Source organism: Colletes gigas, unplaced genomic scaffold (assembly GCF_013123115.1).
Source record: "Colletes gigas isolate AHSC1104 unplaced genomic scaffold, ASM1312311v1 Colletes_gigas_Sc00039, whole genome shotgun sequence".
Lineage (NCBI taxonomy): Eukaryota > Metazoa > Arthropoda > Insecta > Hymenoptera > Colletidae > Colletes > Colletes gigas.
The window spans coordinates 261031-288104 of NW_025106668.1; the positions used below are offsets into that span (position 1 = coordinate 261031).

General features: G+C 33.4%; 7 protein-coding genes across 9 annotated transcripts; 4 read left to right on the forward strand and 3 right to left on the reverse strand.

Moving 5' to 3' along the window:
* The first annotated feature begins 1368 nt into the window (after positions 1-1368).
* LOC122402751 (histone H2A-like) lies at positions 1369-1743 on the forward strand. The gene has a single exon (XM_043405799.1). It carries the CDS (start codon positions 1369-1371, stop codon positions 1741-1743), a length of 375 nt encoding a protein of 124 aa, XP_043261734.1.
* Positions 1744-3986: 2243 nt separating this feature from the next.
* LOC122402727 (histone H3-like) lies at positions 3987-4438 on the reverse strand. The gene has a single exon (XM_043405750.1). The coding sequence runs from the start codon at positions 4395-4397 to the stop codon at positions 3987-3989; it is 411 nt and encodes a 136-aa protein (XP_043261685.1). The 5' UTR covers positions 4398-4438.
* Positions 4439-4612: 174 nt separating this feature from the next.
* Positions 4613-5052, forward strand: LOC122402719 (histone H4). The gene has a single exon (XM_043405738.1). The coding sequence runs from the start codon at positions 4640-4642 to the stop codon at positions 4949-4951; it is 312 nt and encodes a 103-aa protein (XP_043261673.1). The 5' UTR covers positions 4613-4639; the 3' UTR covers positions 4952-5052.
* Positions 5053-5975: 923 nt separating this feature from the next.
* LOC122402730 (glycerate kinase-like) lies at positions 5976-8245 on the forward strand. Its single transcript, XM_043405753.1, has 2 exons — positions 5976-6016; positions 6097-8245. The coding sequence occupies exons 1-2, from the start codon at positions 5976-5978 to the stop codon at positions 8243-8245; spliced, it is 2190 nt and encodes a 729-aa protein (XP_043261688.1).
* Positions 8246-8533: 288 nt separating this feature from the next.
* Positions 8534-12972, reverse strand: LOC122402785 (small G protein signaling modulator 3 homolog). The gene is made up of 14 exons (XM_043405880.1): positions 12822-12972; positions 12440-12621; positions 12253-12351; positions 12000-12163; positions 11677-11887; positions 11468-11598; positions 10744-10977; positions 10587-10681; positions 10362-10507; positions 10135-10232; positions 9766-9945; positions 9283-9704; positions 9044-9204; positions 8534-8978 (listed from the first exon to the last, which is right to left on the reverse strand). Exons 1-14 carry the CDS (start codon positions 12888-12890, stop codon positions 8786-8788), a joined length of 2385 nt encoding a protein of 794 aa, XP_043261815.1. The 5' UTR covers positions 12891-12972; the 3' UTR covers positions 8534-8785.
* Positions 12973-13856: 884 nt separating this feature from the next.
* Positions 13857-23648, forward strand: LOC122402786 (KAT8 regulatory NSL complex subunit 1). 3 transcript variants are annotated; one of them, XM_043405882.1, is made up of 12 exons: positions 13857-14224; positions 15244-15458; positions 16905-18582; positions 19851-20353; positions 20440-20634; positions 21416-21644; positions 21726-21833; positions 21924-21999; positions 22086-22245; positions 22384-22610; positions 22723-22857; positions 23291-23648. In XM_043405882.1, exons 3-12 carry the CDS (start codon positions 17120-17122, stop codon positions 23435-23437), a joined length of 3243 nt encoding a protein of 1080 aa, XP_043261817.1. In that variant the 5' UTR covers positions 13857-14224; positions 15244-15458; positions 16905-17119; the 3' UTR covers positions 23438-23648. The 3 variants fall into 3 exon arrangements, with proteins under 3 accessions (XP_043261817.1, XP_043261818.1, XP_043261816.1); XM_043405883.1 differs by lacking the exon at positions 13857-14224 and having other exon boundaries at positions 14379-15458; positions 23266-23648; XM_043405881.1 differs by lacking the exon at positions 13857-14224 and having other exon boundaries at positions 14379-15458.
* A 1079-nt stretch (positions 23649-24727) lies between these two features.
* Positions 24728-26555, reverse strand: LOC122402763 (DNA polymerase delta subunit 2-like). Its single transcript, XM_043405825.1, has 6 exons — positions 26339-26555; positions 25889-26190; positions 25593-25803; positions 25320-25527; positions 24939-25231; positions 24728-24862 (listed from the first exon to the last, which is right to left on the reverse strand). The coding sequence occupies exons 1-6, from the start codon at positions 26553-26555 to the stop codon at positions 24744-24746; spliced, it is 1350 nt and encodes a 449-aa protein (XP_043261760.1). The 3' UTR covers positions 24728-24743.
* Positions 26556-27074: the final 519 nt, after the last annotated feature.

Sequence of the window (27074 nt, forward strand, 5' to 3'; positions counted from 1 at the left end):
TAAATTTAATATTTTATATTATCAAATTTCCAATACTATTACCTGAATATTAATATACACCCTGTAACACCTATTTTATTTGTTCCTTATTTACAATACATACATTGTCACCCAATTCTAGTTTCTGGTTTATGTTATATACCTTCAATTATTTTCATATCAAAATTTATCTCGATTATGATAAAAAATTTGTTACTTCCATACTTCCATTGCAGTACATGCTTCTCTTATCTTTCAGTATAAAAACAAAAGACAGTTTTCCTATTTTTCATTACGTATATTAATCTTTTATTGATATTTTACAAAATATTGTAACACTCTTTATCAGTAAACGAGTAATAATAAAGAAAATATATTTGTGAAAGTGTCCTACCGATATATTACATTTCATAAACAATAGGAACCTAATGACAAACAATTTTGAGTGTAAGCCACTGTACACAATGTAATAAAATAAATAAAATTAAATAAATTTCTTCCTGAGTCCTAACAATAAGACATCTGGCTCGCTCCTTACAGCTTGAGAGGCAGATGTAAACCCTATGGGGTCCTATTGAAATTCGACCAGATGGCCATTCCATGATAGTATTATAGTAACGAATAAAATAATATTTGAAATAACGAAGTATTTTCTTCTCTTATTTCAATTGAAATACTTAATTTAAAACAGAAAGTAATAAATAACGATTGTTTAGTTTTCATAGTAAATAATAAATATTTCCTTTCAGTTATGTTATAAATTTTAAACTTGAATCAGGCACAATATTCGAATCTAAAGAAAAACTAAAAATTATTTATAAAAAATTTGTTAAACTTTTTATTGCTTTACAAATTTAATACAAGGAACAGTATTAGAAAATTAATAAATTTCTTACTCTATGATTAAATAATTCTGACAGCGTTATTCCAAACAATAATATTATATAGAAGATAAATTCTACAACAATTGCTTTAATATTTTATATAAAATATAATCGGATAAATGAGTGCTTAAATTTATGCCGTTTTTCAATCTGCAAATACATACGCACATATGTATGTATATCCATACATTTTATTTTATAGTATTATTGTAGAAATTTAAGTTACTGTTATATTCATTATTATAAGTATCAAAGAAAACATTAAATACAGTATCAAATTGACAAAAATTATGATTATCCGGCAAAATAATGGTGAATAGAAAGTGAAGTACCTCCGCACCAATGAGAACGCTGCTTTTCTGTTATTGGTCGGCGCTACGTCATACAGCTACATCATACGGCATATAAACGAAGCTCGAACCGTGCAAACCATCATTCCTGAGTTGTATCGTGCCGAGTACGGTTGATTCGATTGTTTCTCTTTTGTTTCGTTGAAGCGTAAAAAATGTCTGGTCGTGGTAAAGGCGGTAAAGTCAGGTCAAAGGGAAGGTCTCGCTCGACTAGAGCTGGATTACAATTTCCCGTGGGACGTATCCATAGACTACTAAGAAGAGGCAATTATGCCGAACGCGTCGGTGCAGGTGCACCAGTTTATTTGGCTGCGGTTATGGAATATTTGGCTGCAGAAGTATTGGAATTGACTGGAAATGCAGCACGAGATAATAAGAAGACAAGAATTATTCCAAGACACGTACAACTTGCTGTCCGCAACGACGAGGAGTTGAATAAACTCTTATCTGGAGTCACTATTACTCAAGGAGGTGTTCTACCGAATATTCAAGCAGCGCTTCTACCGAAGAAAACCGACAAGAAAGCTTAATTGAAAATAATTCAATACCTCAAAATGGCCCTTTTTAGGGCCCCACATACTTTAAAACGAAGGAACATTCTCTGTTTGTATTTACCGAACAAATTTCATAAACTTGTTTTTATTTCTTACTTTAGTAACTTAGATTTGTTAAAATCAAATAGGATTCTAGTTAGGATTCAAGTTAAATTCATTTTTTAAGTATCGCGTGAGTTTTTAAAATGATTAAAAATATTCTACGATGTGTACTCGATTATGTTCAGAAAAACATTGCTGAAGATTAATTACATACCTTGATATGATTGAAGGCAGTAGAGAATCGTCGTCAAAGGAGCAACTGCCGGTTAGATTAGAGATGAGTAACTGCCGGTTTGCAAGCCAGTTGTAGCTTCTTTCCTGTTCCGCGCAAGCGTAGAAAAACGGCCCTCAATGGGACCCCTAACTTGGAACAAAGGCTCGCTCCGCTCGCTGGCTGCCTAACTATTGAGGAACCTGATGGTGGGAGAATCGGTTGGTTGATACAGTCAGTCACGAAAGTTTTCATATATAATGGTATGGGGTACAATTGTAGCATTGGAAACAGGAAATTTCGTATTTGTTTAGTATTATTGAAGATATTATGGATTCATACGGCTCTGGTTATTGCTGAGCACATTTGGGCAGAGTTAAGTAATAGAATCAAAAAATATCATTACAGATGAAAAATCTTTAAAAATTCATTTACAAGAAGTTTGAAACGAAATTACTCCAGATGTTACAAAAACATTAATTTTGTGGACCAACAAAATAATAATGCAATATTAAGTTCAATCTTATTTTAGTTTTATGTACATAGATATCATAAATGTATGAACTCTTCCGTGGTTTAATATTTTACATTCTTTTACGTCTTTCTGTTAATAAGTTTAATAAACAATCTTATTTCTTTAACACGTTTCTAAATTTAATTAAGCCACAATATTATATAAAAAAACAGCTCAAATTACTATATTTGTTATAATAATTAAAATTTGTGAACTGTATGAAGACTTTTGAGACACACTGTACAGGGTGTTCGTTCTAACGGTCGCACCGATGTTTGAAGCATTTACATCTGACAAAATGGTGTTTGGAATAAAAATTAACGAGCATTTATTTTCAGGGGAATAAACAGCAATAATAAAATTATTCGACAAAAAATTCAGATCGTCTTGACTCTTTTAAATAGCACTATTACTGCGGTGTTGGAATTTTCCGTCCCAACGCGAACCTGCTTCGAAAACAGGCCTGGAATAAGGTGCCTTTGTTCTCCATGCGAAGGGACCGACGTTAAACATTTCGGCGTCGGGCTGTCGCCGGGTTTTCCCGAAGAAGGGTCAGTCGTAAAGACGCGTACAAAGACGACGGTCAGAAAAGACGTTACAACGCGTGCGTTTCTATGTTCTTCCTTGTCTTGCAATTGAAAAGAACGAAGACAGACAAGATCTGCGTTCCTATGTCTTTTCAATAAACAAGGAAGGGCATAAAAACGAACGTCGTTTCGACGCTCGTGTGCCCCCGGCCTAATATACGACAATGTATTTCTACAGCGGACGTTGTAACGTCCGTCAATAACGAATAGTAGGTAGTGGGATTTTTCGTTAACCACGGGTTAGGTACAAGACGTTGGAAACATACACGTGGTGCGCAAATGTCTGTCTCGTTCTTTCATTCCCTTACACTATCCCTTTTGTTAAGAAAATAAAATATAAATAAGCTGGAATAACTGGTTTGTACCGGACTGGACGTACCCTAAAATACTAACAGAACATTTATCGCTAACCCCCCCTACTTCCTGTGAAAACATCTGGCAACGCACCCCGTGTGACCCTTATTCTACATATGTATGTCAGTGCTTCCCAACCTTTTCTACATCATGGTGGTAAGTAAGGCTAGTATTACAAAGGACAAGTTACAATAATTCCAATTCCTACAGTGAAAAAGTATTTCATATAAAAATTACACACATTTTTGACTTTCTTCTTCAATTAAGTACAATTTAAGAGTAAATCATACCTCATTCCAAATTACCTAATATCGTCGAAAATATGAGCAATGAATTAGTTACCAAAACGAAGTAGTAGTAGTTACAAATTAATCAAATTTGTAAACGTCTTTTTCAATGTTTTCTCACCAAATAGAAAGATTTCTTTGCAAGATTCAGAATATTCCTTCGTTTAATAATGTGTTGGCCCTAAAAAGGGCCGGTTTTTTTTTAGCATTAACTCGTAATGAGATTATGCACGTTCGCCACGAATACGGCGAGCAAGTTGAATATCTTTGGGCATGATGGTAACACGCTTGGCGTGGATAGCACATAAATTCGTATCTTCGAACAATCCAACAAGATAAGCTTCACTAGATTCTTGAAGGGCCATTACTGCTGAACTTTGGAAACGAAGATCAGTTTTAAAATCTTGAGCGATTTCACGTACAAGCCGTTGGAACGGTAACTTTCTAACCAACAATTCGGTACTTTTTTGGTAACGGCGAATTTCTCGAAGTGCTACAGTTCCTGGTCTGTAACGATGGGGTTTCTTCACACCACCAGTAGCAGGAGCACTTTTACGAGCAGCTTTCGTAGCTAACTGTTTCCGTGGTGCTTTACCGCCTGTCGACTTGCGTGCAGTTTGCTTAGTACGTGCCATATTCGTAAATATTCGTAACGAACAAAGTAACCTTCTCTTTCAAAGACTCTCTCAAATCTGATAAATGCCAGTACTGCGCGCCCTTCTTATAGCCACTCGAGAACAAAACAGCTGCTTCTGATTGGTTAGTGAGGAAATGGTGGGGAGACCTGAACGCTCCCTATATAACGACCCCCATATGGTGGCCAGATGACATACTCGATTTGGTACTTGAGTTGAATAGCAGTAAATATATTTTCATCATGACTGGTCGTGGAAAGGGAGGAAAAGGATTGGGTAAAGGAGGTGCGAAGAGACATAGAAAAGTACTTCGTGATAACATCCAGGGTATTACCAAGCCTGCTATTCGACGATTGGCAAGACGTGGAGGTGTGAAGAGAATCTCTGGCTTGATTTATGAAGAAACTCGAGGTGTTCTTAAGGTATTCCTTGAAAACGTGATCCGTGATGCTGTTACCTATACAGAGCATGCGAAAAGAAAAACTGTAACCGCAATGGATGTGGTCTATGCTCTGAAACGTCAAGGAAGAACTCTTTACGGATTTGGCGGTTAAATTTTACCAACAAATTCCAAAACAATCGGCTCTTTTCAGAGCCACAAATTATTAAACGTAAGAACAATCTCTGCGTTCAAATATCGATTTTAAGCAACTAATCAAACATTTTTACATTCAATAGCAGTTAAAGAATTAATACTTATTTATTTAATATATGATTTTAAATAACCTAAATTGACTTTAAATGACAAAAAAAAAATAGTGTTGCGAAAATATTAATGCAATTTAAACGTATATGTATAAATAATTTCGTTCAATATGTATGTTGTAAGAATAATATAACTGTATGTATAAAAATGTTATCGTTATCGTTGGTGTCGTGTATCGATGATAGAATTGTTTATGTTAAACTGAAATAGGCCCGATGATCGAATTATTTACGTTTAGGCTGAAATGCAAAAACAGCCCTCCGTGTCTGTGAGCTTCTTTGTTTGGAATAGATACAAGTTGAGAGGGTCGAGTGGTTCGACGTCGGCGGCAGAGACACTCTGCATTGAACTTTCGTCGAGAGTAGTCACCTATGACTTTTTTTACGTATATGTTCTTTTATGTGCTTTTTGTCGAATAGTTATTATAATTTTAAATAATACAGTTTACATATTAAAGTTAAAAGTGTCTAAAAGTTTGAATCCGACCATACATCAGTTATATCCACTCCTGATACTTTACAATGTATCTCAATTGTTTGCTGTATTTATGTATATATAGAATATAATCTGAATGTGATGTAGTTTTATAGTCAGCATTTGTAATCTATAAATTCATAGCAAGTGTTACAAATGTGTACTAAAAATAATGCAATTTTTTAATGTTACAATACATTTTGAAATTTTATATTAAAAACGTATCTTGTAATATCGATCAATTTAAATAAAAAATTAACCAGTTATAAACTGTAAATGTAATATACGTAAATAAATAAATTGAAGCAAGTTTGCGTATAGACTTATAAGATTATGAGTTTTATCTAATAAATGTAAGGAATAAGAAAGTGTATATAAAGTATAATTGTGATTTAAAAATGCGTTATAGTAGAGCATTACGTAAATGCGCACAATACAGGCAAGTGTTTTAATAGTTCCTAACAACGCAAATATTATATCGCTTTTATATTTCTTAATGGTTTTTTGACGTTTTTACAGTAATCTGACTCTCTTTAAACCTAACCTATTAAAATTCGTAAAATTTTCAAGTAAAAACATGTCTACAGATATAAAAATACTAGAAGAAACTAAATTAATTTTGAAAGATATGTATTTTGCTGGTGTTAAAGCGGTTTCACCAAAAACTCTAATAATAAATAAAGTTAAATTTAAAGATGGAATTTTACAAGTTGGTGATCAAAGTTTCGAGTTAAAAGAAAATGTTTATTTAGTTGGTTTTGGTAAAGCTGTGATGAATATGTCAATAGTTCTCGAGCACATGCTTGGTAATTATTTGAAGAAAGGTATAGTTAGCGTGCCTTCTGCATCGACAGATGCAATGTGGGAGTCAGAAGACAAATCTTATTTTCCTAAATTGGCGACTGGTGTGGTAGAATATCGTGAAGGTAGTGTAAATAATCAACCAGACGACAGGTGTCTAAACACAACGCACGATATTATAGATTTAGTAGAATCTTTAACAGAAAATGATACTTTAATTGTATTAATATCGGGTGGAGGTTCCGCATTACTTTATATGCCGAGAGCAATAATTGATCGTGAAGATAAATTGCTACTCTGTAAAATGGTACAAAATTCAGGTGCCGATATCAAAGAGTTGAACACAGTAAGAATGAAATTGTCTATGGTAAAAGGCGGTGGTTTAGCTAGAATGGCATTTCCAGCTTCCGTTATTACTTTGATTTTATCTGATATTGTTGGTGATCCTGTAGACTTGATTGCTAGTGGCCCAACGGTGTATAACAACAAAGTACCTAGGCATGTAATAAATGTATTAAAGAAATACGACTTGTTCGATAAACTAGAAGGAGATGTGAGAAAAGTTATAATATCCAAGGAAACTTTTAAGGATAAGCCATTATTGACTGGAAGAGGGAGAAGAAGGGCATTTAAACATGTAAATAATATTATTTTGGGAAATAATGAAGTGGCAGTTGAAGCAACTGCTTCTGAAGCGCAGCGTAAAAAGCTAACTCCGATTATATTACGAACTGATGTTACAGGCAATGTACAAGATGTGAGTTCAGCGTATGCTCATATAACAAGTTTAATGTGTCTTGTATTAGATAAAACATTGAAGAAAGAAGAATTCTTTGAACAAGTGAAAGATATTCCCATACTTTCATTGCCTGCTACTAAAGTAGATGAAATTTATAATTTGATTGAAAATGTGAGTAGCGAGGGAATAGTATTGATTGGAGGAGGGGAACCAACAGTAATAGTTAAAGGTGAAGGAAAGGGTGGTAGAAATCAAGAACTAGCACTACACTTTTCTTTAGACTGGTTGGCAAAGATTAAAAGTAATCCCCGGTTTGCTGAATATGATGTAATAATGTTAAGTGCAGGTACGGATGGTCAAGATGGTCCGACTGATGCAGCAGGAGCATTTGGCTATCCTGCTATTGGACCAATAATTCATGATTTATATGCGAAGGCAAAAATGTTAGCTTCAGAAGGCATAAATCAATTACGAATGAAGAAAGAGGCTATCAAAAAGAAAGAAGAAGAACGACAACAATTAGAACAGCAACGGCCTCAAGAAATATGTAAAAGACATGAATTGAGTGGCTTTGTAATAATAAAAAAGGATGAGACAGAAAACAAAGTAACAGAAAAAGAAAATGCTTCTGCCGACGCAGAAGATGTAGATGACATGGAAGATGTACTTCCGTTGATATATCGAGTAATGGAAGTGGAACGTATGTTGCCTGAAAATGCTTTAGACGATAACGATACATATAATTTATATTCACGATTTAAAAAAGGTTCAGACATACTGAAAACTGGTTTCACAGGCACTAATGTTATGGATTTACATTTTATTTATATAAAAAAACGAAAGTGCGATTGTAAAATAAATTTTCTCGAAAAGGAGATATTTGAAAATTCTTTAGATAATCATGATCTGTATATTGATCCTTCAACTATTGAAAGATACAGAAGAATGCGTGAACGGATGACTTTCGATTGGGACGATTACTTAGCTAGACCATCGCATATTGTCAAAGATAAGGTTGAGCAGTTAAATATAAAAATTATTGATGATAATTTAGCAGAACCGTGTTGCCGCAGAGATAGAAAATTTTCACTTACGAATCATTTACAGGACGAAAAGTTACTACTGTGATATATTTTATACAATTAAAAAATTATTTTAGTATAAATTAAGAATTTTATATATTAAAGAAAGTACATATGTAATAATCACAATGTAATAAATAATATCATCATGCAAATTATCATCAAAAGTTTTAAAAATATAAAATACAGCGATTACCACGTTGATTATTTAAGCATGTGATCTATCCATCATTCACTTAACGACTTCTTTTTTTAGCTAGAAGAGCAACATGTAATATACATGTATTCACACACATATATATATATACAATATACAATTCGTATTACATTGCAATGAATTAGTTTAATAACAAATTAGATAATTAAAATTCTGACATTTGTTTACGACTAACAGTAAAGCTCAAATAATTTAAATGTGATACATAAAAATGTGAAAGTATTATGTTATTGTATTTTCATGCAACATGCATATAGGCTTTCACACATACACATACACAATGTAAATTCTAATATTTTTTGTTGCTGGTGCATGTGATACGCGAGAAGTTTGTAATACAAATATTATTAATATTTCTCATGTCGTGCGCTAAAGATCCCAACTGAATAAATGATGTTTAACCAGCATGTCGCGGACACCATCTTTTAAAGGTTGCGACTGTTCCTTCTTAGGTGGCAATTCCCAATCCGGATTTAAATTAAATGCAAACTGACTTAATATTCTCAATTCGCATTTAATTTGTACCCATCCAGGACTGTTTATAAAACTCCATGGTTGATACCTGAAAAATATGCGATATATAAATTGCACAAATGACTTTACGTATGCTTATTCAATATTTGTTACCATTTTTGTACAATCTCTACACAAGAACACAAAACTTCGAGCCATAAATGTAACACTTGTTCGTTTAATCCCAGACAAATGAGAGACCGTAATTTTACATCCATTTGCGCATGAGCATTATCGTGTGTTAAATTTATTGATTGAACGCATCGATATAATAACTATAATAAAAATTATTTTATACATAAACTTAAACAGAATATGTAGTTTATTATAAAATTATTAAGGATTAATATTACCTCTTCTGGCGTAAGAACTTTACCGTCTTCGTCCAATCTGTATGTTTTACATAGTACTAATCTGCTATAGACGGAATTGAAATCTTTTTCTACTTCTCTGTTTGAAGCTTCTTCTATAAAAAGCCATGGATGGCAAGGCCCGCCTAAAAACGACGGTCTACGCATTCCATGTTCTAATACTGCTTTTATAGCAGGGCATAAAGTTCCTCTAACTAAATCAGTTACAGCTTCGCTAACGGCATCATCTCCAGCACATGTGTATTGTTTACTTCTTTCATCTAATAATTCTACAAATTTCGCAGGAAACCACCCCCTTAATCCGTTGAGTTCTCCAACCCAACAATGTTCATCTTTTTGACTTAAAATCGTGATTATATCATTTTTTCGGAAACCTAATTCATCATCGTCGTGTCTTTCGAAATCTGCAATAGAATGAAATTTACACTAATTACAAATGCAACGATTTCATTTACGTTGAAATACCTAATAGTGCTTTGGCTCTTCTCTTTCTAGTACGTGATACATTGACATAATTATCATGATCCTTTGCATGGCTCTCCATAGTGTAATCTGCGATAAGTATAATAGTACTTAATTTTGGATCTACATTTATAAAATGTCTAGCAACTTGCAAAACAGCTTCTCTTAAATCCACCAATATTTCTGAAATATTTATTACACTTAATCTTTGATATACTGAAATGGATTAGGTCACGTATCCACCGACCATGCAACTCGTAAATCTTCGCTGCGAATCCACGATACGTATACCATAGTCAGAATGAACAACTTGTGAACGCATGATCAGTGAATAGACGGTCTTAATAAATTATGTTTAACGTGTTTACGTACCAGTTTGACGAATATTTTTCGATTTCGCATCATCTTCATTTTCGTAATTTCCAAATAAGAATGTTTGTAGCATCGATTTAGTTCTTTTCATTTGACGCCTTCATAAAAATGTAGATAATTATAACAAAAATATTCGAGCGTATTTTTAAAAACTAAATACGTTTACGCAACATTTTTAAACTTTAATTATGTATGATCACTTAAAATTTTAGCCATAGATAATGTACCTATTGAGATGCTGTTTTGGTAAATTTAGTACAGCATCGGGATTACCTATTAATCCTCCCTGAAGAGCCATTAAATATGCTAAATGTCTACGTCTGTGGGTTTCGACCAGAACGTCTGTTAATGATCCACTTACTTCTAAAGATACCTAAAAAACAATAATTCTAAGTGACGGCAATTTCATACAATAAAAAAAGTACCGTTTGAAATTTTAAACAACAACTTACGTTAAATAATTGTTCTACATCGTCGATATCTCCTGGTATATCTGAGAGAGCATTAAATATTTGTGCAGAATTTTCCAGTTGTCTTAATTCAGATTCTGAAGAAATATTAAATATTACATCATGTAAAAAATGTATTATACTTGTAATGAATACATACCTTTAAATTTTAACAGTCCAAGTGTAACTTGAAACAAAACTATAGATCCATCGAAAAGAAACATATCCCATATCCGTAGTAATATTTTCATATGTACAACAGAAGCAAATAAAGTTAGGAACCAGTGTAGGGATATTAAACTTAGCTCTATGTCATGTTGAACCAGAACCTGATCTATATCAGGAAGATAATTAGATACTAATGTACGAAGTACTCTTTGGTCAGCTTGAATACCTGTGTAATATTAAGAAATTAAAAATATATTGTTTATGTTATCATTTGTTACAGTCTTGGCTAAATTGTGACTCGTGGGCTATACGCGATTCCCGGCATTATTTTGATATTTGCGACAACAGACTGTCGAATTTCGAAAGTTGAAGAGTTTTTTGAAGAGTTTTTTGCAGAAAGTGCAAATGAAATAGAAATAATTAGATAGACAGATTTAAAAACATAAAAGTGTTTGGTTGTCTGGACAAATAGGAAGCCAGTTCCAAGAACTGGTGGGGATAGCAACCGGTCAATTTTCAAGGCATCAGAGTATTGTTCCTTTTATACTTAAAAAGAAACAGAGGGAAAAATTCTCACAAATTGATTCATCACTGACGTTTTCCCTTTTTCTTTAGTTCACACAACACTTCACAAGTTTTTGATTACAGAAATTAGCCCGCGAGGCCATTTATATTGAACAGACCTAATGTGTTATATTGATTTTATAGTATATTACCCAATAATGTCGAAGAATAGTAAGATGCTGGCAGTAAATCTTCTACTATTGTAGCCATCATCCAAAACGTATCTTCTTCCTCTAAGAGTAATAAGAGAGAAGCAGCTATTATTCCTGTACCTTGACAGTACCTTTAGAGAATAAATAGATAATTAAAATCGAGTAATAAGATAAGAATATTGTAATAATAGTTAACAAAGTACTATTACCCAATATCAGGATATAACCAAGCAAGAGCTCGCATAACGCGTCTCAAACGTGGTATTCCAGTACTATGAAGATGGCTAAAACATGCATTGGCAGGCATAATACGAAGTAGATCCTTTTCTATCTGTTTATTAGTCATTAAAGCGTCATTATCGGATGTTTTTACTATATCTTTGTATATCATTTCAGTGGAACATTTTTTTTGTAATGCTCCTGTAACAGGTAAAATATTATAATTATATATTATAAAGTACTATGATTCTAAATTATTAAAATATTACAATTCATAACAGTTTTTTTTTTTATAATATATAATATGCATTACCTGACATTCTCATCCAAATTTGGGGCCTAAGCGAATGAGGTACACCATGACGGACCATATCACGCAGTTTGTCTGTGCGAGGTAATCTCCTATCCAAATTTTGCCACGAAATTTCTGTTACTTCTTTATTATGACTAAATTCTAATAGAGCAACCCATTGTAACCTAAATACATAAAGCTAATTTTTATTAGAAGGTATAGCATAATAGAGGTATAAGATATATATATATGTACACATTAATTGTCTTTGTACCTATGTTGGGGATCCTCAACAAACGGAATACCTAACAATTTTTTTGAGCTTTGCTCTGGACCATCTTCCTCCTCCACACGAAAACCAAATTCATCGAACCTAATGTATTTTATCGCAGCAAATCGACTATTAACATATTTTCACATATTTAAATAATACTTTACACAAAGCAACATATAAAAACTACCTATACTCTGGTTGGGAATTAGGATCGTCTGGTTGATTTAATTTAGCTAAAATGTCTTGGGGCCACATGGATGGTGTCAAAGCAGAAAATGGACCCCCAGGAGCAGGTGATAAAATTTCTCCGCACAATCCTGTGACTTCCACTTCGAATTCATCTTCAGACATAGCTGTCTCCAATTTTTTCTGAAAAGCGGAGTAATAAACAAATTTGAATTAGCAAAAAATTAACAGATGTGTACCAACATTTGTTAGTTCATTACAAATTAAATATTCTACTGGAATTTTTAGGCGAATGAATGCATAGATTTCTGTATATTGTATTTGTCAAAAAAAAAATTGATTTATTATAAGTTTATTCAAATTAAATAGATTAAAATATTTACATTATGATCTTCTTTTCCAACATAACCTTCATGATCACGAACATTGAACAAAGATTTAGCGATATCCATTTCACAAAAATTTATGATATTTGTACTTCTTATTTTTTAATAAACACGACCTTCTTTTAATCGTATTGCACTAGTTTTACGATATTACACCTGTCATATTTAATAAATATTAATCTTCGAACAGTGTTGACACTATTGACAGCCCCGTATGTATTTATGCACTTCGCCATCTGACGTTGCTGACATTAAATTAAACCAATAACGAGGCAGTACAAACATTTAAACCTGCTGCATCTATATGAAATTTGTGAGTTTTATTTAATAATGTTTATATATAAAAAGTTATTCGTTAATTAATTGACGATTAACCGATTCACAGTTATAATTACATTATTACACACTGCCATTATTTACAGAACAAATTATGTTACGAGATATGCATATACATGATGCGAAATTGCTATTTCATAGATTATTGAACAATTGTGTATGTATTGATAAAAGTAATAACGTATTAAATTTTTATTACGTGTCAATTTATCGTCAGAAGTGTTAAAAAATTTAATTACACGGTAATGATCTATTTAAATATACATTAATAAGATCAGAATGAACAATAGTGTCAACCGTTTGTAGCTGCTTTTGATTTTACTGTCTTTATGTAACGTATTATTAATATTTTGCACAACGCAAACAATTATGTATCATGACTGAAACAGATGTATTTAAATTCTAAACACACCTATCGAAAAACAAATTAATGACATACGAAGATTTGATGATGTATTTATATTTAATATGACGCTATCGTTTCAGCGTACATGCGAGTTTACAGTTTGCTCTGTAAGAGCAGGTGTGCCTGTAGGGAATAAGCGGGAAAATTGGCGTGCAGGTCTAGGGTTTTTCATTGGTGTTCGCATATCGAGCTGCGAATTGGACTTTACCGCCGACATTATAGATAGAAAATGAATCCGATTGGGCAGCGTGGCACGAAGGCCACATCCGGCAGCAGCACTGCAGCATTGGTCGATCCCGCTTCAGCAACAGCGAAGTTGGTCGAATTTCCTATATATTATTGATAAATAGCTCGCGTTGCCTGTGTGACTTTTACTAAAATCGACATCGGTGTTCGTGTCCGAAGAGGGAAAGTCTGAAACTGCCGGATCCGCGTACATACCGACAAACACAAAGAAGTGACGCAAAACAGTAGGAGTACGCGCGTTCCTTCCAACGAGAAATCGTCCAAGGGATTATCGTGCATTGGGTGTGACGGACATTTATATCCGCGCGAGTTGCACGAAAGTCGTGTCGTGTTGCGTAGTGCCCATGAACGCTCGATTATTCGTGGATCTTGCGGGTGTATGTGCGATTATGTCGAGCGCCCCCGAAGTGAGGTGAGCGTTATAGGAGGGGAAACTGCCCAAAAGAAGCTGCCTTCGAATCTGTTTTTTGCTCCGCCATTGTACGCCACACAAGTGTAACGCGAAGGAAGCCGCTTGCCTCGTTCTTCCGTGTGTTCTCGTTCGTTTACTTCTTTTAAAAAAACCGATCGCCGTTCGAGCGTGTAAACGCGCCTACGTTCGCGTTAACGCACCGTCTCGTGGTTACGCTATTCCGCCAGACGAAACACGTTAGTGTTTTTCTCTCTCTCTCTGTTTCGCCTTCTCTTTCGTTCTCTGTCTCTCTCTCTCTCGCTCGCATCTTTCTCGGTTTCGTCGCTTCCTCTGTCTCTTTCCCTTTCTCTCCGTGGTACTCTCAATGCTCTCGGCATCTCTGCGGAAGTCGCGTGTGTGAAGGTTTTTTCGCGTACGTGGACATCGGCGACGACGCGAAGTGATCCGTACACGAGTGCCATTACCCCCCGGGGGATACAAATCTTGCGCGTCATTATGCAATAGACATGCAGCTGACGAGAGTGAACTGCCTCCTCAGCTAAGGACGAGGACGGCGGTGGTGCTGTGCGGCATGTTGTTTTTATATTTGTTTTCTAATACTGTGCCACGACGAGGAAACGCTGCCGCTGCCGCCGCCGCCGCCGCTCATTTGGTTTTCTATATTTCGCGACGAGTAATCACGTGGGAATGCGTCAAGCGATGCTAGCCGTACCTGTTATTAATCTCAACAACATGTACACTCGGTAGTGATATCTAGTGTAATTATGTGCAACGTACCATATAGCAGTGGCTAACGCGAATTTTACACCTTCGAATACGCTTCCTTCCTACTCCGCTTCCTTCTCTTCCTTTTTACATCACTTCTTCCCTCCTTCCTTCCCCCCTTCCCCCTCTTCTCCCTCCCGTCATTTACACCTCCTGGCTTTCTCAAAGTGTTCTTTGAACTTTCTTTCATGCGCGTCCTCCTGTTTCGACGTACTCCAATTTTTTAATAACGCGTTGTTATCGTTCGCCGGCAGTCGCATACCGCTTTGGGTTAGTTCGAAGTTCACCGCTCGAAAATAGTGATCCAGCGCTGGAACATATATCTTCGTGGGAAGAACGATCTCTCTCGCCTTTCTGACGTTCTTCTTATGTTATCTTGCTGTGCCTGGATGTTACTTCTACGAGGAACGTTGCCCTGAATATTCTGCAACTTTAAATATGCCTTCTGTCTGCGTACAAAAAAAAGAAGGTGAGCAGTACTCCAAAATTTCCTTTGCTACTCTATTAGAATAGCTTTGCACTACCTTGTTTTCCCATTTCGACTAAATATTACTTAGAAATGATACATTGTTTAACGTTACGTTTGATTAAAAATTAATTAATTACATGTCTAAATTGTTTTCATTAAATATTTACAATGTTTTGTTAGTAGTGTTTGTTTACCCATGCACTTTATCATCATGTCGTATTATCGTATTGTCCAATAATCATTGGACAATATGATAATATAAACAGTTGTTTGAATGAATAATTAGAAACTTTCAAGTTTTAAAAACATGTGACTCATGTACATGAAATTATGCATGCTTCAAATAACTGTTGATGTAATGTCTAATTTGTATTTCTTTCATACACATGTATTTCATAGTAAAGAGAAAGAGTAAAAGAGTAATGTTTTGGACAAACCGTAATTATTTGGACTTACAAATTACAATTTCTACATTTATAAATCATTTTTCATGTATAAAAGTTCACTACATCCTGATTTTTCTAGTTATTCGCAACATACTTGCCTTGCATGTTGTATTAGCAAGATAAATTCTTTACACTCATTTTATGTCAGTTTTATTATATTTAATAATACTTTTATAATGCTGCAATAAAACAGTGTTTGTAAGAATGGAATGAAATGAATTTTATCTTTAACAGGAGTTTAATGCAGAGATTTGAAACCACAATTGTTTTTGTATCATTAATCAGTTTGATTGGACTGTATCGAAACTTTTATAATGCCAAAATTTATACAATCGAAGAAATACAGAAACTGGAATAATATTAGAGACAAAATAATACTAAAATTAATACCAGTATTTTCTTGGTTTCTGCCTAATTGTATTAAATTCATTTTAGATCGTACCATAATACAGAATATTTTATGGCAAGCTTGTTTAAAGATTCTATTATATTTTGTTGTCTAAAAAATTATGGATGTGTATTTTTATAGATAATGATAATCATGAATCATACAAACCTCAAACCTAGAACAAAACAATAGCAATTCTTGTCAGTTTCTTTTATTGATGATTTTAGTAAACAACACAATAACATTTTGTCTCAAGTTGCATTAAATTCATTTGTTTGGGTATAAATAATATGAATGGAAAGGATTGTAAAAATTGAAACATTGTACATGATCATGATCATATTAGTAATATCGATAGTAGAATCTGGCAGTGATATTGATATTTTCATATCTTTAGTTTATAAGGATTAAAAATATCTGTATAATACTGATATTTTATGTTTTTGTACAAGTTCTTGATTTAACGAACTTTGCTTTTATTATTCATTAAGAGTAAGATTATGTTAAAATCGTAATAGTAAATTGTTACAAGAGTATTAGAAAATTATAATGAAACAAAGTTCGTAATATTTTCATTATTTAAATATTTATTCTTGTGTAATTTACTTACAGGTTAATTAATGTCATCGATCGGCTTCGAGCATACAAATGAAGAAATTAAACATCATGGGCATAGAAAAGACTGTCGAAACAACATAATGTTTAACGAGGAATGAATAGGGAATAAGGAAAACGATACAAAGGAAGAAGAAAATCATAAAGGGGAAACTTATTGGGGGGATAAGAAATATAATAAAGGCGCAGGATAACAAACTAGTAATGGATGAATGGGAGTGAGCACAGCGTATGTGAAGTGCAGGCGTGGGTGCGTTCGCACGTGGGAGCCTCTGGATGTCGAGGCCGCAGCACTGGCAGTGTCAGTGGCAGTGATGGCCCCTGCTCTGACGGAAGGCGGTCCTCGAAAGCCTGAAAATTTGTTCCCTTCCCTTCCAGCTGGTGGGTTCCTTTCCCCAGAGCAGGCTGTACAAGTGTGTCAGAATCGTGAAATTCTGGCAAAATTTGTTGTCTCTGCAAACGTTCAACCATCTAAGATTGATGATCAGTGTTTACATGGTATATCCAAAGATCTCATTCGTGATGTCATCAATTCGAAATACGCCAACGATCTTGATAGTTTGTCTACATTTACGCACGGATCTGACCTGATTACAAAAAAGGCATTAATTAAACAGGACTGTGAACAAACAGACATTCTGGGCAGTCCAGAGAAAAAGTTGACTGATATTATAATGAACGACCCATCTATGGGTGATCAAGCGGATAATATGGGTTTCTTAAAATCAAGCGCAGACTTGCCTTTGGTATGCTCAGAAACTGTAGGAGACAATAAAAATCTAGACGTGGATCAGATAATGGCCTTCGGAACCGATATAACTACCGATAGTGAGCAGTGTAACATGGGCAATGTCGGCGATATTGGACAGAATGTTGAAGATATTTTGCAAGTTATTAAATCTATCGAAGGAGCGGAGAATGCAGAGAATATATCTGCAGGCAGCAGCGAACCAGTGCAAAGCACCGTGGATGGAGTGGAGATGTTTTCTATGCCCGAGGAAGGATTCTCCTCCTTTGAACGGGATTTACTTAACGACGTTGATGTTATGAGTATTTGCAATCATATGAATATTGCTGACACAGTGGACCAACATAAAACCAACAACTTAAAGTTGCAGCAGGATATTGTTGCACAAAAACAGTTTGAGAACGAAAGGAGATGCGCATTTCTACTAAGAAGACTGAGGAAGCTTCAAGTAAGATTAATAGGGAGGCATGTTGCGGAAGAAAATACAGGAGTTCTTGAACTTGCCCACCATGGAGTGAAGAAATATCTTTTTCAAGAATTGGTTAATATCAGTTCTAAGTCTAATGTTAGAAACTTTCCTGAGATTAGTAGTAGTTTGAATTCGTTTTTGCAAAAAATTGAAAAAATGTGTGTTGCTCAGAGCAATAGTGTGAATCGTCAGCGATTATGTTGCCGATATTTTGGTGGTGGATCGCGCGACAGTTTGGGTAGTACTTCGGGCAATAATGGTAATCGTCAGCCAGTGTTTGGTACCCCTCAAGTTAAAGTTAAAGGTGATGAAGTGGAGAAAGTGGCTGGACCTTTAGCTACGCAACTGCATATTGTTGAATCTAATCTTGATTCCGATTGTACTGCGTCCAGTAGTGGTGGAGAAAGTTGTGATGAAATGCAGACATTTAATAATCCGCATCAACAACATTTATCTATGTGAGTTTTAATTCATTTTTATAACAAGAATTCAATTTTAATTTATGTTTGAATTATATTGTTTATCTAGTAAATAATTTTTATCGACATTCTATTCGTTTTTTATTTCAAGTAGAATGGAAATATGTGTTGCACTTATACCCATTTTTATAATATGTATACATATACTAACAAAATAATTTTCAATTTTCATAATACCCATTATTAATAATAGATTCATAAAAAACTTTTATCTTATTCTATATAACTTCTTTGATTCAGTACATAAATGAAGAAGCTGGAAACCGAATAATATTTTGGGTCGGTTTCTGATAATTTTAGCGGGATAATGTTTCCTATTTAGTATAGAATGTCTACATTTTAGATACTGAATGCTGTTTCTCTACTATATGCGCAAACATTTAAAAAAAGTAGCCATTGAATATAGTAAAATTTGTCATGATGCATGATAAATGTTAAAATTTAATATAATTTAACTCATTGAATGACGCATCATTTTAACACAACTTTTCATGTGGGTCACATGTATCATTGATGGAAGGAACACATTAGTGTATTTATTAAGTAAACTTAAAATTGTATTTTATAATAAATTTAAGACTGAAAATTGGGTCATTCTCAAAGCAAAGAGGTACTATGCAAAATATAGCATAGAATAAAACAAATGGAATATACATAGAATATATAATCGTGTAGAAAATCAATCACTTTTACAGTAACAGTTTATAATTAAAGCAACATGATACGATACTTTGTGTTAAAGCAAGGCATACATAGATGAGTCTATTAGGGTATTTGCTACGAAATGCTGCTATTCGTTTAATCGTATATTTACGAGTTAAGTACCTAAGTTTTTAACACTTTTTATATAACAAGAAGTGCCAATTGCTTTAATGTTGAAAGAAACTTAAATTGAATGTTAATATATATCATGGATGGTATATTACTACGTATCATATACCACCCATGATAGGCAATGTGATAACAACCTTATATGTGATAATTAAACATGAATCGATCGTAAAATATTTTATAATAATATACCTTTTTATACTAAAAATATCATATCGTCCGATTAGAAAGATTAGCTGGTGGTACACATGGTGCTCGTGTTAAATAAGGATATTTAATGTCAACAGTTTAACGTGAAATTTGCAATATATTTTTAAAGTTAATTTAATACTTCTATCATTAATAATGAAATTGTTATCGAAGATAAAGTTCCAAGTATTTTGCATTTAGTATATTTTTGATAACGTTACTTGTAGATCAAAAAGAGCAGCATGGAGGTATGCTCAAGATCGTGCAGGTGTAGCAGCAAGATGGACATGGTTACAAGCACAAATATCAGACTTGGAATATAGAATTAGACAACATAATGAATTGCAACGGCATATTAGGTCTAACAAGGGATTAGTGATACTTGATAATGCAGAAGCAGTGAATGGGTATAGTGGCGTTTTACCAGGTTCTACAGGACGTTATAATTCACCGGAAAGTGAACTGCCAGCTAGTAGAACACGGCCATTCGTTTGGAGTTTTTATAGGAAGAGGAAATTATTACAAGTAGACAAATTACATGAAGTCTCGAAACGAGCAGCAAAAGCATCAACAGTAAGGTGCAATTGTGATAATGTATTACCACCATGTGCTTTATGCACTGGAAGATTGGATCCGATGCAACCGCAGGAACCAATTGAACAGATGTCTGTACAAGAACGGATTGCACTTGTTGATCCTTGTTACCATCCTGTTTTGTCATTTTCTGATGGTAAATAAAGTGTATTATTTAACTCTTATACGTTGTAGAGATCGGTAGACATACATATAATTTACTTAAACATTTTTGTTATGTAGAAATTACGCAAGGAACTCACCTTGAAGCTATCATGAAATCAGTGGAGTGGCAGCAAAAAATGTTAAGAGGAAATTTACGAATTACACGACTGAAAGATAAAGATAACAATGAGAGAAGGAATAAAAAACTTCCAAGCCATAGAACAAAATATACAGCTCGGTTAAAGAAGTCGTCTTCAACTATTCTTACAGCGAGTATGTATTGTATAATATATAAGGTATTCTCCTTAATATGAGCGCCTAGAATATTTGTTACTTTTTGAAAATACGAAACAATGTCAAAGGAGAAGATTGTTCCTTCTAAAGGGGTACATATTTTGATAAGCAAACATTTTTAATGTTAATGTAAACAGATTTACATTTTATGAAATTTCAAGATTATTGACTTTTTTTTTTAAACAGGATATATTTTCATTAATGTAGCAGTATAAAATAAATGCAATTATATGTATACGAATTCTATGAAATTTACGAATTCTGTGGGAAACATGTATGTTCATTTTATTTCAGAAGGTATTTAAAGTATTCTCTATTAACTTCTAATTGATTTTCTCTTGTAGAGGTACATTAAAAATTAACTTTATCCTTAGGAAAGAGTTGGTATATGTGTACCATCATCATTTCAGCACTTATCAAACTTGCGAAACAATCATTCATTTATTGTATTCAAGAACAGAGTTGAGCAAATTCGATTTACGAATAAGAAATGAAAATTTTAAATTCGTAAACCAATTATGGTATATTTATTTACTGTCTGTTCGAGAATCGATTGAAATTAATGACAATCATTTTAAATACTTTCCAAAATAATATTTTACAGTTCCTTTTTTTCAACATAAACCCGATGTTTGTTATTCAAGATAAAAATTTCAAAATATTTGGTACTCAACAATGAACAATCTTCTATGTGTAAAACTATTTGTTATTTATATTGTTGAATGTATGCATGCTTTTATCATCGATTTCTTTTTCGTAGGAATCAAGAGAAAAATGTTGAAGGGCAAAAGGAACAGGCTTGGCCATGATAGAAGCGTGCACAGTATAAGTAGAAAGAGGGTGCAGAAATTAGCAACCGAAGACGATGATGATATTAGCGCACTTTCCAGCTCTAGTAAACATTCGTCTCCGGTACCTTCTCCGCTGCACCATACTGCTGCTTCTTCAGAGAAAAATACTGTTAAAGAAAAAAGCTCCACTTCTCATGGGTTAGTATCATTGATTAGTTCTACAAAGAATAAATATTCATTTTATATTAATTTCGTCGGGAATCGAATTTGCAATTTCAGACGTCTGAGGCAAAATTCATATGATATCGATAATATTGTTATACCATACAGCGTAGCTGCTTCAACTAGGCTCGAAAAACTACAATATAAAGAAATATTAACACCAAAGTAAGTAATATTTTATCGAATTAGTGTTTTACGTCTCAAAATGCATAAGTGTATTTATATTATAATATACCTTTACTTCTATTAATAAAGGTGGAGGTTATGCGATGAACCATCAAAATTGGATATTAAAAACGGTGTTATGCATAGGCCTAGTCAAGATAGTGATGTAAGTTTATTTAAAATTCAAAATATAAAATTAGTAATATCTCTTAAATAACAACGATTATCGCTGTTTTTTTTTTTTCTTCTCAGTTCGAAGATATGTCGGATGAAACTATTGCTTTGAGGCACGAACGGAGCGAGCGAGAGGAAAACAAGCGTTTTATGACGTATGTGAATATGCCACATCAGTCGCGTATTCGTCATAACCGCAGGACGGATAGTCGGGCAGACAGTGGTGCAAATACACCAGGTTAATTAATATTAATTCTTAATATTTTAGTACTATTTAATTTGTATAATAGTATCGAAATTGTCAACATTAAAATATTTATATTTTGAATGTTTACAAACAGTAGGATGTCACGCAGAATTATGTTTGCCCTTTTAGATCCTATGTCCCCTCACGCAAGTGATTTTGGCGGGGATATAATGTCGCCAATTACATCACCTCCAGCGACTCCATCGCAAATTCAAGACTCGGAACATCAACAAAACTCCGATACGCATCGGTCACACACATCTGCTTTACAAAATGCTTTGCGACGTCGTACCACGCCTACATTAAGACTAGGAAAGGATGACACTATCACTTCGTTAAATGAAGACGAAAATGAGGTATTATTTCTTTTTGTACGACACAAGTGTCATTATTATAACAATGTGTACAAGATTTGTCTAAATACAACGTTATGGTGTTCTAATGAAATCGTATAACGCCTTTGATTAGATTTTGCCATACGAACCAAGAGTATTTCCATTGACCGAAGAAGTTTATGACAAAATGTTAGAAGTGATGCCAGACGGGCATTGGCAGGCTTCGTCAGCGTCTCTTTGTTCCCGCGAAGAAGAAAAAGCAGACGATGTACGTACACTGTACTTGTATTAAACGCTTCACTGTTAATTATCTAAGTCAGAACTTTCTATTACGACAAAATGTGTGGTTGTACTGATTATTAATGTAAACTTTGAGCCAACTTTCATGGCTCCTCGAGGCTGTCTCTGGTAAGCAGTGCCATTTGATGCTTCCTATTTTAACATGATTCGTTTTATTTTATTGCATATTTCAGATTTTTAGTAACGTTTAAGAAAGATTGCATTGCGTTTACATAATCTTATATTTTTATAAGCATTAGAACGTTTTGATGATATTAGCCCGCTGTTTGTTTTCTTCGGCTGTTATAAGCTTGCAAATTGAAATATAGTTTTTGTAATATGTACGCAGAATAATCGTCGAGAAAGAAATAGCTTTTTTTTTTTTATAACTATTTAGGTAGACGATAATGTTTCGTTTCTAGGACGGAGAAATGGATTCTCCAGAGTCAGACTCGACGGAATCGGCTTGTTGTGACATAGAAGGCGAGGATCCCAATGATCCTGAATGGACAGTAGCTGACGATAGGGATACTGAAAAGGAACGAATACGTCCGACAGCTAAAAGATAGGATAAAACCTTTAAGTACAGTATGTCTACATCGTCGTTACTATATGCAGAAGCTACCTGTCAATTGTTATATATACCTGTCGGTCATGTAACATGCACCTTAAGTTAATGGTATTACGAATCTGTAAAGTGTATTATAAATATAAATTTTATAACTTCTTTCTGCTTAAATCAATGGAAAACCTTAATAATTGCTTTTAAGTATTGCTATTTCGGCCAAAGCATTAGAATTGTACGAATATCGTCCTTTTATTTAGGATAATGATATTGTTATGTTTTTCTTTTACTGTTATAAATAATAACGGGACGTAGTCCTTGAAAAGTTAGAATCTCGTACGAACAGAATTAAACAGTTTTATATGAAAAAATTAAAAAAAATAAAAATGTATTTATATTATAATCAAATTCTTACGTTAAATAAAAGTGCCAACCGAAACATTCTGTAGCAATTACCCTTCGACGTTGCATATCATTTTCTAGTTGCGAGAAGCAATGTTCATTGTAAAGTAATTAAAAGCACGCGGCTAGAATCAAATTATTGCAAACGCTTATATTATAATTTATTGTGTCCTTATATTCTGTACGATATCGTATTTCCATACTTGACTTCTCTTACATAGTTTATTACTATTCCTTCAAACGATTTCATAGCTTTCGCATCTCATATAACAGTCAAAAACAGTCAACTTGTATATATAGTCATCTACATTTACTTCTTTTTTTTTTTTCATACTATAATATGCAGGTAAGAAAATCGAATTGTGAAAGGATCATATAATTAGCTTGTTTTAGTTTTTACAGTCGAATAAAATATTAAAAGTGAATTAAGTATAAAACTGTTGTTAAAAAAAAATGATTACATCCTGCGTTTTGACTGTTATGTTCTACTATTTATAATTTATAAAGCACAATGTCATGTTTAAGTAACAAGTTCATTGTTTAAAATCTTATGTCACTGTGATTTCGCGATTTTTGAACAATCTGTGATATTACATGTAATTTCTTTCTTATTGCATACTTTATATTTAGTCAAGCATACATATATTTAAAAGTCGTGTGCTTAGATTTTGTACATCACATTTTGAATAAAAGTAAATAGGCAGTAATGGATCATGTTTTTTTCTTTATACTAATTAATAAACAAATTAGAAAACCCGAATCAATGAAATATATGCAATTAAATGGAATATCATTTTTATACATAATTTAATTTTTTTAAACCACTTATGTTTTATTTGCAAATGTTTATATAAAAAAAATACAAAAATATGTTTCTTGTTTAGAATAAAAATATATAGAGTATTCATTTATGCATCGCCAAAGGAAATATATTGCGTTTCTAAATTTTCCAAATTTACTATGACCGCAGTATGGGTGGTGCTAAAACGCGGAACTGATATGAGTCTAACGACTTGGTTCTCGTCGCCTGAAAATGAAATTGTAAATGAACTTTTGTATTACGAAACAGTATTAATTTGATTAGTTATACAAAATGCAGAAACCTTTCCAAAGTTTTGTTTCAAATTTCTCGGTGTTGCCCACAAAATATATATCTGGACATTCTTTTAAAATAAATAAATCACTTTCGTAATATGGGCAGGCCAACAATGTGTCTGGAGCAGTTGGGCATATATGTCTCCATAATAGAGTCTTCTCTAGCCATTCAATAGGTGAAGTATTAGTTTCACCTGTTGCTTTAACAATATCATTGATCGATTGACCACTAGTACCAATTATTACTTGCTCTTCAATTTTACCAATCCATGGATTTGTAGTACTTTTAAAAGTGTCAAGTCTACAAGATAGAAATAGAAGAAATTTGTGTATCTGTACAAATAGTGCGTAAGTTATTTTGTAAACTCAGTATGTAAAAGAAATGATACCTAGATGATTTTGGTAATAGGCAGGGATGTAATGGTATTTGAGGAAACATAGAATTAGTAGGATCATATTCGCCTGGCATTAAAGTGACATAGCAACACGATGATAAATTACTTAAAAATATATCAGCAGTTTTTGTTGTTTCTCCAATTTCTTTAGCTAATGTGTCCGCTGCCGAGTATTTCGTGTTATTACTTTTTATAGTATTACCTAATAATGGGAATCAATTTACATTAATGGCACAGAGTAATTTCAAAGCGTTAAAATTAATTTACCTGCTATAATAAGATTAACAATGGAAGCTCCATCTTTTTGTACTTTTACGTTACCAGCCATTCCGCACAGCCATTCGACAAAGAGGCATGTTCCTAAACTTTCAGAACTTTTAGACAAATCCAATCCAGATACTATCACTAGCTTTCCCGTCGATGTACATTTTGTTAAAGATGTTTTTGGCGGACAGTTAGGAAAACACCAATCTTTAACCTAAATATAATATACCCGTTACTCTGAGTCTATGCAATGAAATTATAATTGTTACAATAGTTCTAATCGCTTAAATTATTGTTACCATAAATGTTCCGTCATTGTTCTCGTTACCTACTATGGCGCAAACAACCCCAGTAACAATATTTTTTATATCAACTTGTTCGCCTACTAATTTAATGCGCAACATTTCATCCTCTAAAAAGGGTTGATCCTTTTCGGAACAATAATCTGATCGAGAACAGGGAGCAGTAAGCTGATGCTCTTCGCTGAGTTCACGTAAGATCGATGGCTTCCATTGCTGGTGCTTATAAAGCGTACCAATTAGTATACATTCTTGGCCCTCGAATTTTTCCAAATCAGCTAATTTCACTATGGGGACACTTCCTACGCAAATAAAATTATGCTTAAGTGATGTTTGAAAAAGTATTATTTTATTGACCAAGTACCTGTTGGATATGTACCATGGTGTTATTACTATAACCTTTCAAATGATAATCGAAATAAATGTTTTTTGCAGAATAAAAATATATACCCCATTTAGTCTGAACTCGTGGTATCAAAACGTTCCTTAATTCAGCAAGTCTGACAGCGTATATATGTGCAAACTGTTTTGAATAATCTCTTTTGGTGCTCGTGAATTTCTTCGCAAGATCTTTATATTCAGTCTGTTTCCTCTCAAATACTTGCAGATTTTTATTTTCTGAATTCATAAGTAAATCGTTGCACTCCTCGCCGTTTGTATGAACCATTGCAAATCAAACTAGGTGTATAAACTTTGAGTAAACAATTTATGTCCAACCACTTATGAAATGTGAAACACTTTTATACAGTTTACCGCCAAATTCTCACGGAGTGCTTTAGCATCACTAGCGCCACCATGAAATAAGTTTTGCGGAAAATTTGAAATTGACAATTAAAATTGTTAGTACTATCGTAATATTTTATTTTGTTATGCATTTACTTTCGTATCTGTTCTTCACTATTTCTTGAAAGTATTATTACTTTTTCATTTTTATTGGTTCCTTTAATTTATATTACTTTATTTCAAATGGTGTCTATTCTATCATAAAATTATTTATATATGCATAGAGCGACTTCGATCGAAGTAAGGTATTTCTTATTATGTTTATAAATTGCCTCTTAGAGAACTGGACACCGATATATCATTAATTCTTTAAATACGTATATAGGGAACCTCTATGGACTTGTAGTAAAGTTTCGTAATTGGTTAAGGATATTAAAGTGTTAAATAAAAATTAGGATTAGAA

Excerpts from the sequence above, each read along its gene's own strand:
- LOC122402751 (XM_043405799.1), top strand. The coding sequence starts at position 1,369 with ATGTCTGGTCGTGGTAAAGGCGGTAAAGTCAGGTCAAAGGGAAGGTCT.
- LOC122402763 (XM_043405825.1), bottom strand. The coding sequence starts at position 26,555 with ATGGTTCATACAAACGGCGAGGAGTGCAACGATTTACTTATGAATTCA. Across the intron at positions 26,191-26,338 it reads ACGAGTTCAGACTAAATGGG|GAAGTGTCCCCATAGTGAAA; the intron begins GTATATATTTTT and ends TTATTTGCGTAG. Across the intron at positions 25,804-25,888 it reads ACAATGACGGAACATTTATG|GTTAAAGATTGGTGTTTTCC; the intron begins GTAACAATAATT and ends TATTATATTTAG.
- LOC122402786 (XM_043405882.1), top strand. The coding sequence starts at position 17,120 with ATGGGAGTGAGCACAGCGTATGTGAAGTGCAGGCGTGGGTGCGTTCGC. Across the intron at positions 20,635-21,415 it reads TTCAACTATTCTTACAGCGA|GAATCAAGAGAAAAATGTTG; the intron begins GTATGTATTGTA and ends TCTTTTTCGTAG. Across the intron at positions 21,645-21,725 it reads AAAAGCTCCACTTCTCATGG|ACGTCTGAGGCAAAATTCAT; the intron begins GTTAGTATCATT and ends TTGCAATTTCAG.
- LOC122402727 (XM_043405750.1), bottom strand. The coding sequence starts at position 4,397 with ATGGCACGTACTAAGCAAACTGCACGCAAGTCGACAGGCGGTAAAGCA.
- LOC122402730 (XM_043405753.1), top strand. The coding sequence starts at position 5,976 with ATGCGTTATAGTAGAGCATTACGTAAATGCGCACAATACAG. Across the intron at positions 6,017-6,096 it reads CGTAAATGCGCACAATACAG|TAATCTGACTCTCTTTAAAC; the intron begins GCAAGTGTTTTA and ends ACGTTTTTACAG.
- LOC122402719 (XM_043405738.1), top strand. The coding sequence starts at position 4,640 with ATGACTGGTCGTGGAAAGGGAGGAAAAGGATTGGGTAAAGGAGGTGCG.
- LOC122402785 (XM_043405880.1), bottom strand. The coding sequence starts at position 12,890 with ATGGATATCGCTAAATCTTTGTTCAATGTTCGTGATCATGAAGGTTAT. Across the intron at positions 12,352-12,439 it reads AATTCCCAACCAGAGTATAG|GTTCGATGAATTTGGTTTTC; the intron begins GTAGTTTTTATA and ends AAAATACATTAG. Across the intron at positions 9,205-9,282 it reads AAGTTCTTACGCCAGAAGAG|TTATTATATCGATGCGTTCA; the intron begins GTAATATTAATC and ends TTTTTATTATAG.